We start from the raw sequence: 13,701 nt of genomic DNA on the forward strand, positions 1-13,701 counted from the left end.
AGGCGGGCGGCGGATGCGTCTGTGGCCGCAAGTAGTTCCGGTTGAGGAAGTCGGCGCTCGCGGCAGCCGGTTCCCGTGGCTGCGCCAGGGCAGCAGCGCCGCGTCCCCGGCGGTGCCGCGCCCGCCCCGGCTCCCGCCCCGCCGCCGCCCGTCCGCGGGGAGCCGCCTGCCGCTGCCGCCATGGCCACCCGCTCCTGCCGGGAGAAGGCGCAGAAGCAGAACGAGCAGCACCAGGCCATCCTGGCCAAGCTGCTGCGGGAGGAGGACAACAAGTACTGCGCGGACTGCGAGGCCAAGGGTACGGCGGGGCGGGCGGCCGCTGGGCGCGGGGGAGGCGGCCGGGCGGGCCGGCCCAGGTGAGGCGCTGCCGGCGGGCCCTGCCTGTGTCCGCCCGCGCCGGCCTTGGCGGGGTCCCCGTTCGGGGCGGGGGCCGGCGGCGAGGCCCGGGGAGGGGCGCTGCCCGCCACCCCGCCCCGCTCCACGTCCGCAGGGGCGGCGGGGCGCTGCCGGGGCCGCCCTGCCGGCGGCGGCGACCGGCCCCCTCCCGGAGCGGGGCCCGGAGGGGCGGCAGCGGGGGTCTGCGCGGCTCGGGGAGCGCCGTGATGGAAGGCAGATAACCTTTAATTTCGTCGTGCACCACTTCCTGCTTCTCCACCGAGCTCAGCCGTAGCTACGTTATCCTAAAGTGAGGAACCCCCCAGCTGAGGCTTGATGCAACGGCTGGCCTAGCCCTTTCCTGAAGTTTCACTGCCGCGTCCTCTTCCTGCACTGCCAGGTATTGATCAGGAGCGGGCTGTGTCAGTGGCCTTCAGGAAGTCGCTGGGCGATGCTGGGGGTAGGTGCTAGGTGAGTTGAATGTTGAGTGTCCAAAACAGTGCCCTTCAGTGTTGACTCAGTCATGTAAACGTCAAGCTCTTTGAGTCTGGATGTGTCAAGTTAAATGTCACAGATACAGCTTTGGTAATGAATGAAAATTTAAAAATTACTGTCAAATCTTACCTCTCTTTAGTCTAATAGTTTTATTCTGCACACAAGTAGCTATATATTTGTGTTTACCTTGCCTTCTGTGGCCTTGAAATGAAAAAATGTAACACATTCCTCTTTCATGTGGAGTTGATTCATTAAGATTTACGGTAACGTAAATAAGATGATTGCACAGTAAGTTATTGTTTTAAGTATAATATTTCCTGAATAACAACCAGGTATTTGCACTGTATGATTAGCTCCAGAACTGCCTTGTTCAGTCCTTCCACACCTCAACTGGCAGTTAAGTATGGTGAGCTAGTTTGAGCAACCAGAAATGGCACTATGTTTGTAACTTCCCATTCCGATCCATGAATGCTACTCTTTTTGCCATGCCCATAAATTGTGCAGTGCCTTGCAGAACACGGATGCATCAGAAACACAGAAATAATGCTGTATTTTCCTAGTGTATACTCCTAAGAAGTATATCATATGGATTGTACCAAAGATATTTATATTTTGCAAGTAACTCTTCTTAATCATTTTCTAGCACAGCTATTCTTGCCCCCAGACTTCTGGGTATTGTGTAAAAGACTCGTAACCAGTGGTTTTCTGGAAAACGCACTTGTATGTTTTGTGCATTATGGACACTTGAGATTTTCATGCTGAATGCTGCTCCGAGTTGCTTGCTGATGGAATTCTGTATGTGTGTTGTTCCATAGCATAGGCCTCAGATCTGGGTCACTCAAGATCAGAGTCTGGAATTCTCCAACTAATTTTTGTCCTGCCTTCTGAGTTCCCTCTTTCTAACCACCACCTGGTCAAGTTTTCATTTGTAAATCTCCATACTCCTTGGTATCTTTTGCCTCTTCAGTTCAGCAGCGCTGACACTTTCATTTTCCTCCTTCTTATTTGTGCTATCGAGCATCTTTATCCACTGTTCCTTACTTTGACACCTCTCTTCTGTCACAAGAGCGTTCTTTTATAAGTTCAATCTTTGATGTATCTTGAGTTTGTTTTTTTTCTGTTCAGGTTCTGGAGGACCTACCAATCTCTTGACCAGGCAGTCTTCTGCTCGTACCTGTAATTCGCTTTCCATATTTCTAGTAAATTATTTTACTTGGCTACCTTACTAAAATTTGACTGCACTTCTGAAGGCTTCTGTTTTCTCTTTTGCTCAACCCCACTTCTCCCTTGCTGTCTCTCTATGTGCCAGAGGCATGGCTTCCTTTCACCCTATCCCACCAGGAAAGCTGACATGGAAATACTGTGTGATGCAATGTGAGCTTACAATATTGAGGGAACTTTAAATTCTCTTTCTCCCTTCAAGTTTAATTTGCACTTGCCTAATCCTCTTCTGGCAATTCTTGTTTCAAATTTTGTGTCGTATTAGCTTCATAGTGCCATCTACCTTTGCCTGTACTCCTGTAGTTAAGTGTATGGTTTTCTTGGAGGGGAGAGTGTGGAATGATAAAAACCTTCTAGTTTCAGCTGTTATAGAGGCACTTGACTGAGAGATGGTCATATATGGACACTCTGTAGATTTCTTTTCTTAGGTTTAGGAAGTTTCCTTCTAGGAAGGAGAGTTCTGTGAACAATGTTGAGATGCCTCCACTGTACCCTGAAGTCTGGATTTCTGTATACTTCCAAAAGACATGTGGCTCAGAAGAAAAAATATCAGTTGTTTAGTTGAAAATCAAGCTTGCCATGAGCACATAATGCTACTGTTGAAGTCTTCCTTGTTTTATCAGCCTTTGTTGAAACTTCTTGTTGACCAAAAGAGGAAAAGTGAAGGATACTTTTCAGTTGCAGCCAGCTGTTTTTTCCTAATATGTTTCACATTTAATCCATTGTGGTTGAGTGCTCATGTTGGTGTCTGGCAAAGTTGTAGTTTTGCTAGTCCTGGTATGCAGTGATGTCTGAGGCAGCAATTTTTAACATTGCCCTATTAGCTAACCAGAGGCTGTGAGCTGTGTGGCTTTCCCCAGACTGTGACAGTCTCCTTCACCTCTTGCATCACTAACAGCATCCCTTTAATTTCTAGTTGTGTCTGTCATTAGTTGGGAGCTCCCTATTGCCAGTTCCACTAAAGATTCTCTTCATCCTGGGTTCTGCAGACATGAATGTGAAAGTGTTCATGACAAAATATTTAGGACTTCTCTGGTATCAGTCCTGGTTCAGAATATATGTTTTTCCTTTTGTTAAAGTAATTGATTCTTTTTTCTTTGAAATACTGTCTGCTTCAGTTTCTGTTACTTTCCTCTTTTGTGTGAGCTTTGCTCCTTTGACTGTAATCTTCCTTTCTGTTGTTCTGTAGCATCCCCTGAGTTCTGTTTCTTGCTTTCTTCCTGTTCACCTAATTGTTGGGTAACATTGTGATTAACTCAGGTTGTGTTAACTGAGTTGCGGTTGTATCTTGGATTTTATTCTGGCAACACTTAAAACCGTTGTTTTCAGTATGGTCTTTCAGATAGCTGGCAGTTCAGCATGGGTTCTTAACCGGAGATGAGAGGCTATCATCACTAATTCCTTCCTCTCACTGTAGATGTTACAGTCCCTCTTAAACCTTAGATACTATATTTACCCTAGCCTTCTGTTCCGATCACGACATCCAAGGGATGCTGAAGTCTTGCCGACTGTACTTTGAGGGTCTGGGAATTCTTAGATAGCTAGATATAACTTGAAATCTTATAAATATCCTTTTGACCCTAAAAAATTTAATGTGGTCCTATTTGCACATTTATCCCCCATTACTTTGATAGCATCTACTGTGATGCCACTGTTGAGCTCTTCCTTCATATCGTTGAGGCTTCTCTGCTGGCGTTTATTGCTCCCATCAAGAAGATGACCATCAGAATTTACTGTTGTCCTACTGATTCATTCCTAAATTAGTGAATTAGTTCTCCTTGCTCTCGGTATATGGCCACCATCAGCATTCCTTCTGAGGAAGTTTCAAGCATGCGCCTTTCCTTTATTATCGCATGCTTGCTCTGTGTAAGAATTAAAAAAGCTACTTCTTGGTTTTCCTCAAAGTAATTTTGCTGTCATTATTAGAGGTCTTGTATCAGGAACAAACCCATCCTTTTGTGTCTGGACTACTTTTTTCAGGTGTAAGGTATGCAGATACATTAGACAGCTTTGTTCTGCAAGCCTTTTGGAAGGTGGAGACTACAGCTGAGGACACATCTGCCAGAGTAAGCATTAAGCAATAATTAGGATTGCTGACTCTGGCAATGGTTTCTGGAAGTGCTTTTTATTCTGTATTTGTCTTCTAACTGTTGAAATAGCAGCTATGAATCTGACTCCCATTGCTAAAATGTGTTGGAAACTACCTGCTGTAGGACCATACTGTAGTTGCCATATGTCACCTTCCAACTGTAAGTCTTACAGCTACCGGAAAGACTAGATGACACCTCTGTGGGGAAGAAACTTAAAAATCAAAGGTTCTGGAACTGCCTTTGCAATCACTGAGATTTTTGGAAGAGTGAGGAGGTTGGAATGACATTTGACAAGGCAGTGCTTGTCTGTTCTTTACAACCCTATCTGAACAGCCATGTACATAAGGCAGTAGATGGCTTCCCAGTGTTATACTACTGGGAAGCAGTTATCCTACTGTTTCTCATATTTGCAGGAAATAGTAAGGGATGTTAGCAGTAACTTAAGTCATCCTGAATTTTGAGGGATAAGCAACTGAAGTTCCTTTGTGCTCCTTTTGTGTGTATAACTAGGTAGAGCTAGCAGGAATTGGAAGGATCTAGGAGAAGGAAATAGCTATAGATCTGCCCGTCTGTCTTGTGTGTAGACTATGCTGAAAGCTGTTGTAAAGCATGTGACTTTTTTTTTCCCCTATCACTGTAGAGGGAGACTAAATGCATTTTTATTGTTCCAGTGCTGTTATTTGAATCTCTTAAGCAATAGCACCTCTTAGAGATCTGTCAAATGGAGCCAAAAAAACCCCAGCCTGTTAACTTCAGTCAGCAACCTTTTGACTATAGGGGCTATAATTTGCTATTTCTATGTACTTGATATCTACTTATAACATGCTAGAAGTCTCTTAGGTTTGTGTTACTGCTTGGCAGCAAGGCTGGTGGTATTTGGGCACTGATATTAAACAATACTGAATCAAGTACTTGGTAGTTGAAGAGTGTGATGAAGCACAGACAGAGATGCTTTTTCTTAGAAGGGACACGTATTCAGCAGTATCAAAGGACTAGCCAACAAAGTAAACAGGCCTGTGAAGTAAACCGAAGGCAATCAGTCTTGGTCTAGTGCGACTGTCTCTGCAGATGTGGACCGTAAGACTCCGATTACTGTTCCTAACCATGTTTGAACAAAAGAGGTATGTTTGAAACCAGTGCAAATGTTCTCTAATGTACCTTTTCTGTTTGTTACACTTGTATTTGGATGTTGGTTTTAGTGCAAATGGATTGACTACTGAAGTATGCTTGTAAATTAATCACTCTGTCGAGAAGGCAATTACCTGAGTTGTCAACTGCTTTAGAATTTTAACTGTAACAAAGTTAAAATAATGTAATTGTAAGCTTGCAGACCTTTGTATAGACAATTGCAGATGTCTTGGGCCTTCAGAAAAGGCAAATAAACTTATGTATGAGAGGTGTTCTAGTTTTTTTGGTTTGGTGTTTTTTTTAAATGTTTACTTACTTTGTGCCTGGTAGTGCTTGAAACCTGGTTAAGTGATCTCTTACCAGAATCCTAGTACAAAGAGTTCCATCGACACTGTTGCTTGTTCAACCAGATTAAAATTGGTTTACTTTGATTATAATATTAATGAAAATACTTTTCAATATTTATAGTCTTACTGTAAATCCTTGGATATCTGTGTATGACTGAACACTTGATCTTTTCTGTCTGAAGAGTGACAGGTACAGGCTTTTAGGAGTATGGGGAGAGACTGAACAGGAAAGTGCAGTACTGAAATTTGTGTAGGCAGAACCAATTACAGTTTTGGCTTCAACAATTTGCCAATCCCAAAATACAAAGTCTCTTAGCAGTGGGGGAGAAAAAAAATCCAGTTTAAGTTGAAATGGGCAAACTAGCTATTGAAACAAATCTATTCCAGATATGTTTATAGCTGTTCAGAGTCAGGTTTTTTGTAGACAATTAAGTCTTGCATATGATCACTTCTGTGGCTTACAGACCGACTTAAATGTGTATGAACATCACTTTCTGAAGCTGCTTTTGCTGCTTACTTGTTTTGATGGACTGGTCTTCTCACTGTGTTAATCTTGCCTGTATACTTTAATAAATAGTGTATTTCTTCCTCAGGAATTAACCTAAAGCAAATGAATAACTCCTACAGCCCACTGCCCTCAGCCTGGGGAAGGCTTTAGCTTTTGCCTCTGACTGTAAGTGTAAGAAAGCCTTGGGACAGCTTATCAACAGTATTAGCTTGCTCTAGGACAAGGCACTAGCTGCTCTGCCTCCTCAGGTGAAGACTTTTGTCCTCTTAAGGTGGAGAAACTGCTGAAGTAGGACGCCAGGGGAAATGGAACACAGTTGGATTGTGTTGGAGGTCACTTCTACACATCAGCTCAAGTGCAACTTCTAGCCCTGTGCTGAAGTTCAAACACAGTAGTAACCAACCAGTAGCTGATTACTGCTCTATGGATATCTTGTACCAGTGAATATCGTTGCAAATATCAAATGTGACTTCTGGTTACTTGGATCAAGAAATTGTTAGTACTTTTCTGTGTGATTCTGTTGCAAGGTTGGTGTTGCTGCTGATTGGTAAAGATCGTATGAGCATAACAGACTAGAATATGAATTGACAGATGCAACAACTGCAGGCTTCTAGCTGTCCAGTGAGGCTTTGCAATATCTTTCCACAAAGAATAATGAAACCAAACCACTTTGATTCAGGGTGGATCTTGCTTAAGCTTAGCAACTGAATGATATATCTTGACCTCTAATAATAGTAAGGAACTAGAAATCCTAGTGATCATCTGGTACTTACAAGGTTATTTTTCTCACCTTCTAAGACCTTAAGGGACCAGAAACTGCACTCAGTCTCTCCTGAGACTATCACCAGGACTTTATTCATGATTCCCTGCTACTAAATAAAAGTACCCCAATGCTCTGGTTTTGTTCTATATCCTTTTACCAATTCCTGACACTGATTGCATGAGACTGAAACTTTGTTAGGAATTAGTTGCTTTGCAGCCTGAGAGCTACAATTGTTTCACCCAAGAAAAGAGCTCTTAAGACGACACCCCTCTTGCTGGGAGAAGAGGAGCATGGCAGCTTTAGCTTAAAACTTGTGGGCAGGGTCTTGCAGTATTGGATGACTCTAGTGGTATGTTTTCTGCCTGTAAGGAAGGGATTTGTTTCCATCTCCTGACTCTTACAGTGCAGAAAAATATTCTGAAATAAGTCACAGGAAATCTGTTTAGCTTCTAATAGATCAGGGTTGTCTGCAAATACAGGTTCCCGCTGTTGAAATTGTGTGCACAGCCTGAAGGCTTTTTACCAAAGCCCTTAAAATGGTGTTTGTGGGTGCAATCTCCGTTTTTCAGGACTGAACCAAACATGATTGGATGAGACCCAAAGTCGCGTGATGTGGCTTTGAAGTTAGCATTGCTTTGTCAGGAGACTGAACTAGATGACCTCTGGAGGGCCTTTTCAGCATAAATTTTTCTGTGACTACTAATGAAAATATTTGTGGGACTTTGTTGGGTTTTTTTTTTACTATGTTGCAATTTTTTAGGTTCTCTGAGGTGGATTATAGAGGTGTGGAAATCCTTACATCCTTAGCTTGCTGCCCTACATTGCCAAGGCCTATACTTCTCAATCTAAGCTGTTTCCTTTGTGAGCCAAAAAGGTGGGACAGTTCCTGAAAGGTGATTATTAGTATTGATGAGACCATGTTTTTGCCTTTTGAAGTGCAAGACACCCTAGCTCTTTTGGTTAGGGACTACTGGTATGTGTCTCCTAATGGTACCTAAGTGTGGTTCTGCTGCCTAGTGACATGAGAAAGATTCCACTGCAGGATGCTGTTGATACAAGCTGTTTACCTTTGCTTTGTTCCTAAATCTCCTTTTGTGGAACTGAAACTGATGTTGTCTTAGAATCTGCCCTCTTTGGTCTGAACACTGTAAAGAAAGAGCAACTGTTCTGTAGCCTTGAGAAGTCCTGGTCAGAGGAAGCAGTTAAATATATGTATGTGATAAGTAGACTTCTAGGGAGGTACCTTTTCCTGGAGGGTGACTCCCTCCCTCTTTAATCCCTGCTTCCTGTAGGATTTAAGAAAGAGTCAATTATCAGCCATTACTCAGGGAGTAGTCAACAGTTAATTTAGCTCAGGTGTCACATTGTCCTAGACTGGATCACTAAGGTTTGTTTCAGCATGATTCAGCTTTACATTAGGAATTTAGATGCTTTGTATTGTTCTCTTGTGGCCTCAACTAAATTCCCCAAGACTTAATGGCTTTGCCCTGTGAACAGGTAAAGTTGTTCAAGTACCTCAATGTGAGAGTAAGATACCACTGAAGAGTAACACTGTTGAACCCATGACTAGTTGAATCCATCTTCACTCTACTGTTAACAACAAATTGTTTTCAGATATTATGGAAGAGTAAAAGTGAGTTAAGTCTGAGCTATGATTTTATTGACATCACAGAGTGGGATAGCTTGGACAACTAGAGGACTACAGTAGATGGGAACAGGTGCTTTAGGAAGGGCAGCCTGGGATGGTGATAAGGGGAAGTTGCTGTTTTCTGTGAGAGCAGTGGGGCTGTGTGCAGCTTTATGTAAAGATTGCCAATGAACCAGCTGAGAGTTTATGGGTCAGGATTAGGGTGATGGTGTGGGTATCTGCTTCGGATCCTGATCAGGAAGTAGTAGTAATGAAGCCTTCCTCAGACAACTTGGGCCTAACATTCACAGACTCTGGTGCTCTTGGGGGACTCAAACCACCCTGATACTTGCTGGAGGGACAGCGCAGCAGGGAACAAGCAATCTAGGAGGCTGCTGGTGTGCATTGATGATCACTTATCAACACAAGTGGTTGAGGACAAAGGAAGATGCTCAGATGGACCTGATAGACCTATTACTTAAAAGAAGGGAAGCACAGGCTGAAGATGTAAAGGTTAGGAGTATTCTTGGCTGCAGTGACTGTGAGATGAGAGTTCAGGATCTCAAGAGAAGGGAATGTAGCAGAATACAATCACAACCATAATCTTCAGGAGAGAAGACTTTGGTCTGTTCAGGGATCTGCTTGGAAGAATCATTTGGGAGGTGGTTCTAGAGAATAGAGGTCCAGGAGAGCTGATTAATTATTTTTTTCCCCAGGAGTCACTCCTTTAAGCTCTAGTGTGGCACATCCTGATGAGCAGGAAATTGCATAAAGGCAGCAAGGGGCCTGCTTAAATGAACAAGGAGCTCCTGACAAAACTCAGACATAAAAATGAGACATATAAGAGGTGGAAGCAGAAACAGATGACCTGCGGGGAACATGGAGACACTGTCCAAGCATGCAAGGATGCATTTAGATAGAAAAGACAATGTCCATGTGGAGTTGAATCTGACAAAGGATATGTGAATGGCAATGAGAAAGGCTTTTACAGATACTCTGCAGCAAAAAAAGAGAAAATGTGGACCTGCTGCTAAATGTAGCAGGGGCTCTGGTGTTTAGGGATGTGGAAAAGACTGAGGAGTTGCATGCTTTCTTCACCTTGTTCTTTACTAGTAAGACTTGCCTTCAGGAATTCCAGGTCCCTGAGACTAGTGGGACAGTCTGGAGCAAGGAGGGTTTACTCAGTAGTAGAGGAGGACCTGGTTTAAGAGTGCTTATAAAGAAACTGGGTGTACCCAAGTCTGTGGGTTATGATTGGATGTACCTGTGAGCACAGACAGAGCTGGCCAATGTAATTTTGAGGCCATTCACAATAACTGTAAGGTCATGGTGACTATGGGGTGTCTTGACGACTGACAGAAAGCAAATGTCATTCATTCCTCTCTGAAAAGGGCAAGAAGGAACATCTAGGGAACAACAGGCCAGTTGGCTTTTCTCAGTCCCTGGGAAGGTGACAGAGCAAATAATCCTGAAAACATAATGAAGGAGATGATGACTGGGAATAGTTAGTGTGGATTTATGAAGGGGGTATCATGCTTGACCAACTTGATAGCATTCTACAATGACCAATGAGCCAGATGACTGGCTTGGTGGATGAGAACAGTGGCTATCCTCTTGTGAGGCTTTTGGAAACTCTGTTATATAACATGCTCATTGATAGCTTGATGAAGTGCGGTCTGGATCAACAGATGGTGAGGTGGATTGACAATGGCTGAAATGCCAGGCTAAGAGTTGTGATAGGGAGCTTAAAGTTAAGCTGGAGGCCAGTCACTGGTGGCATACTTCAGGGGTTGATACTAAGGCCAACGCTGTTTAACATCTTCATTAATGACTTGTGTGATAGGACAAACTGCCCCCTTGACAAGCTTGAGGTGATAAACTGGGAGAAGTAGTTGATAGAGCAGATGGATGTTCTGCTACTCAGAGCAGAAGAGTTGACAGGCTGGAGAAATGGGCCAACAAACTGCATGAAGTTCAATAAAGGGAAATGCAAAGCCCTACCTGTGGATGGGGGTGGTAGTGGTGCAGAACTGATACTGGGGGTCTTGTGGATTACAGATAGGTCATGAGCCAGTAATGTGCCCTTGCCACAAAGAAGGCCAACAACACTCTTGGACTAAATTTCAGGAAGAGCATTGTTAGTGGATGGAGGGAGGTGATCCTTCTCTCAGCACCGATGAGACCACATCTGTAGTACTGTGTCCAGTTCTCTGCTCCACAGTATGAGAGAAACATGGACAGACTGGAGCAAGCCCAGCAAAGAGGCACTTTGAAGAGGTTGGGGTGTCTGACATACAAGGGATTGTTTAGCCTGGATGAGAGAAGGCTGTTGGGGAGATTTTATCAATGTGTACAAATACCTGGTGACAGGGAGCAAAAATGACTGAGGCAGACTTCTCTGTGGTATCCAATGATGGGACTAAGAGCCAATAAATACAAATTTAAACACAAAAATAAACTTTTACTGTAGGAGAGGTTGAATGTTGGAGTTTCCATCCCTGGAGATACTCAGAACCTGACTGGGAACAGCCCCAAGCAACCTGCTGTAGTTTGCTCTGAGCAGGGCGTCTGGACTAGATCTCCAAGGATCCCTTCTAATCCCAGCTACTTCAGATCCAATTCAGCTATTGTATCACTTATGAGCTGGTTTGGAGTCCTACTGCTGATAAGCTTCTATTTTTCCAGTGCAAGCATCTGCCTATATAGATAGAAAGTAGATTATTTGTTTAAGGTTGAGGTCCTTTATGAGGAAGTGATTAAACAGCAGTAAAAGCAGACTGTAGTAGAGTCCTGACTTCTCTTGAAATAGCTGATACAGGAATCTTGCTGTGGTTTGTGCATCCATGGGTTAAAAGAACCAAATCTGGATGTTTGAAGCAAGTGGGAATTGAGTGGCTATGTAGAAAGATTACTGATGTCTTTTGACTGAAATGCTGTTTAAATCTAGCTGGGAGAATACCTTCACAACTTTAAACTGCCTCCTAGAGCTGGTAGAAAGTTGCTTAGAACTGGAGACTCTTGTGTCAGAAGTATCTCTGTCTTAAAATTGCTGGTTGGAACTCTGTATTATGACTACAAATGTTGTCCCCTGGAAGACTGGGGCAAAACAGACAACTACAGATTCCTGTTCTCCCATTCTGACCTCCTATCTGATTGATGTCTGCTGAAAGCTTGAGCTATACTACTATTTACATTTTTCTCTTGAATTGCTTCACAAAAAGCCATTCACACAAAACTTTCATTTTCTTTGCGACAAGTTGGCAAGCTTAGATTTGAAGGGATACCTGTTTCATATTCATCTTTGTTTACAGTAGACTTTGAGTACATAGTATAATGCTAATGCTTATTTATCCCTCACTCTCTTGTCTTGATCACTTGTTGCTTTCCAGTAGGTGTTAAACGTATGTCTGAGTATATACTATCATGGAGTTCCTGCTTGGTGTTATGGTACTTGACCCAATCTAGAGAACCTGAGTTCCTGATTTGTTTCCAGCTTATCCAAAATACTTATGAGTAGATCTGTATTACTCTGACCAGCAGAGCTAGATGCTTTTGTGTGTGGGGTCACCTTCTGAAGAGGAGGAAGAACTTGGAGGTTCAGAGAACATCCTAATGCTGCAAGTCTGTGGTAGGTGTGGATATAGAGAGCACTGATTCTGTAGCTCTCGGAGATGGTGACAGGTTTTATGGGGGAAGTGAAGACTGCATGGGTCAATGTACTGCCTATCCCAGTAAACCTAGACTGTCAGTTGCCCCCTCTTTCTCTTGGGGAAAGGTATTTACTTCCAGCAGACCATGGAGGAAACAGGGGTAGAGATTGTAGCTCAGTCGCTGTGAGAGTGGAGCTGGGACAGCAATGTGTGATACTTAGAGGCAGTGTTGCCAAGCAACTAACTTTGCAGCTGTGATTTGGTAAAAGAGCAGTTCTGCTTCTCAAAGCTATGCCTGGCTCTGATTTTGTGTAAGAATATGGTTATATTGATGAGGAGTAGGGAGCTGTCCCTCTTGCATGGATGAGAAAAGGAATGTGATATTCCATGTTTGGCTATCGATTGCCATACTCTTCTTGTGTGCTACCTCCTTTTTAAGGAGGAAGGAGCAAGAATCTGTAATGCAATTTTACTGAAGTGCTTTAATGAATGTGAATAAAGCTTCATAGTACAGGACTTCATTAGTAGGATTAAAGGTAGTAGTAGTAGTCCTATAAGAATTTCTGCAAAAGAAGATGGAAGTGATTCATTGTGTATAGCCTTTTATTCTTGAATGCAGCTGAACTTGCAGGTGGATTCAAAACATAGCAGTGACTGGGACTGAGTGATTATTTTAAATAAGCTCTGTGTAATGTGTGCAAGTAATTTGGGTTTAAATTTGTCATTCACAACAATTTCTAGAAATGACGAGTGTATCATTAAGTAATGATACTTTTAAGTATAGGGATTGATTTTTTTTTTTTTCCCCATTAGGGTAGGTATCTATGGGGTATTTGTTCAGTTGCCTGTTGTCTGCAGATGATGGCAAAAACATCCCTTTCTCCAAACATGGCAAATGCCATACTTAATGTTCACCCTTTGGATCTCCAGCAAAAATGTGCTTGTGCATTTGAGCTCCCCTCCTAAGTAGTGGTTAAACAGAAGAAACACACCAGTAACACATTGTGTAGGCTTTTTGGTCTTTGTTCTCATTGCCAAGTGATACCTAGCTGAGTTATTCTCAACTTTAAATGTACTGAACTGTATTGGGTCTGGCTGGGATGGAGTTAACTTCAACTTCCCCATAGCAGCCCTCATAGTGCTGTGCTTCATATTTTTAGCTAGAATGGCGTCGATAGCACCAGTGTTTTAGCTGTTGTTGAGCTGTGCTAGCACAGCATCAAGGCTGCCTATCCTTCCCCCACCCCCACAAGGCCTCTAGGCTGGGTGTGGGCAAGAGGTTGGGAGAGGATGTAGCCAAGACAGCTGTTCCCAACTGACCAAAAGGATATTCCATACCATATGATGTTGTGCTCAGCAATAAAAGCTAAGGGAAAGGGGGGTGAGGAGGGCATTCATTGTTAAGGTGTTTGTCTTCCAGAGCAACTGCTATGCGTACTGAGGCCCTACTTCCCAGGAAGTGGACATGGCCTGCTGATATGAAATAGAGAATAAATC

At 43.3% G+C, this 13,701-nt stretch overlaps 1 protein-coding gene across 6 annotated transcripts in view; it reads left to right on the forward strand.

Moving 5' to 3' along the window:
• The first annotated feature begins 55 nt into the window (after positions 1-55).
• The window catches only part of SMAP1 (small ArfGAP 1), a 101,998-nt gene continuing 88,352 nt past the window's right edge, over positions 56-13,701 (forward strand). For 5 of the 6 annotated variants that reach the window (XR_012628040.1, XM_074861828.1, XM_074861830.1 and 2 more), the window contains exon 1: positions 56-298. Coding sequence is in view for 4 of the 6 variants with exons in the window: in XM_074861828.1 (XP_074717929.1) it covers positions 181-298 (118 nt within the window). In the remaining 2 variants the exon portion in view is untranslated. Of the gene's footprint in view, positions 299-589; positions 847-13,701 lie in introns of those variants that run through there. The other variant, XM_074861833.1, reaches the window with a different exon arrangement.

Source organism: Strix uralensis, chromosome 3 (genome assembly GCF_047716275.1).
Source record: "Strix uralensis isolate ZFMK-TIS-50842 chromosome 3, bStrUra1, whole genome shotgun sequence".
Taxonomy (NCBI): domain Eukaryota; kingdom Metazoa; phylum Chordata; class Aves; order Strigiformes; family Strigidae; genus Strix; species Strix uralensis.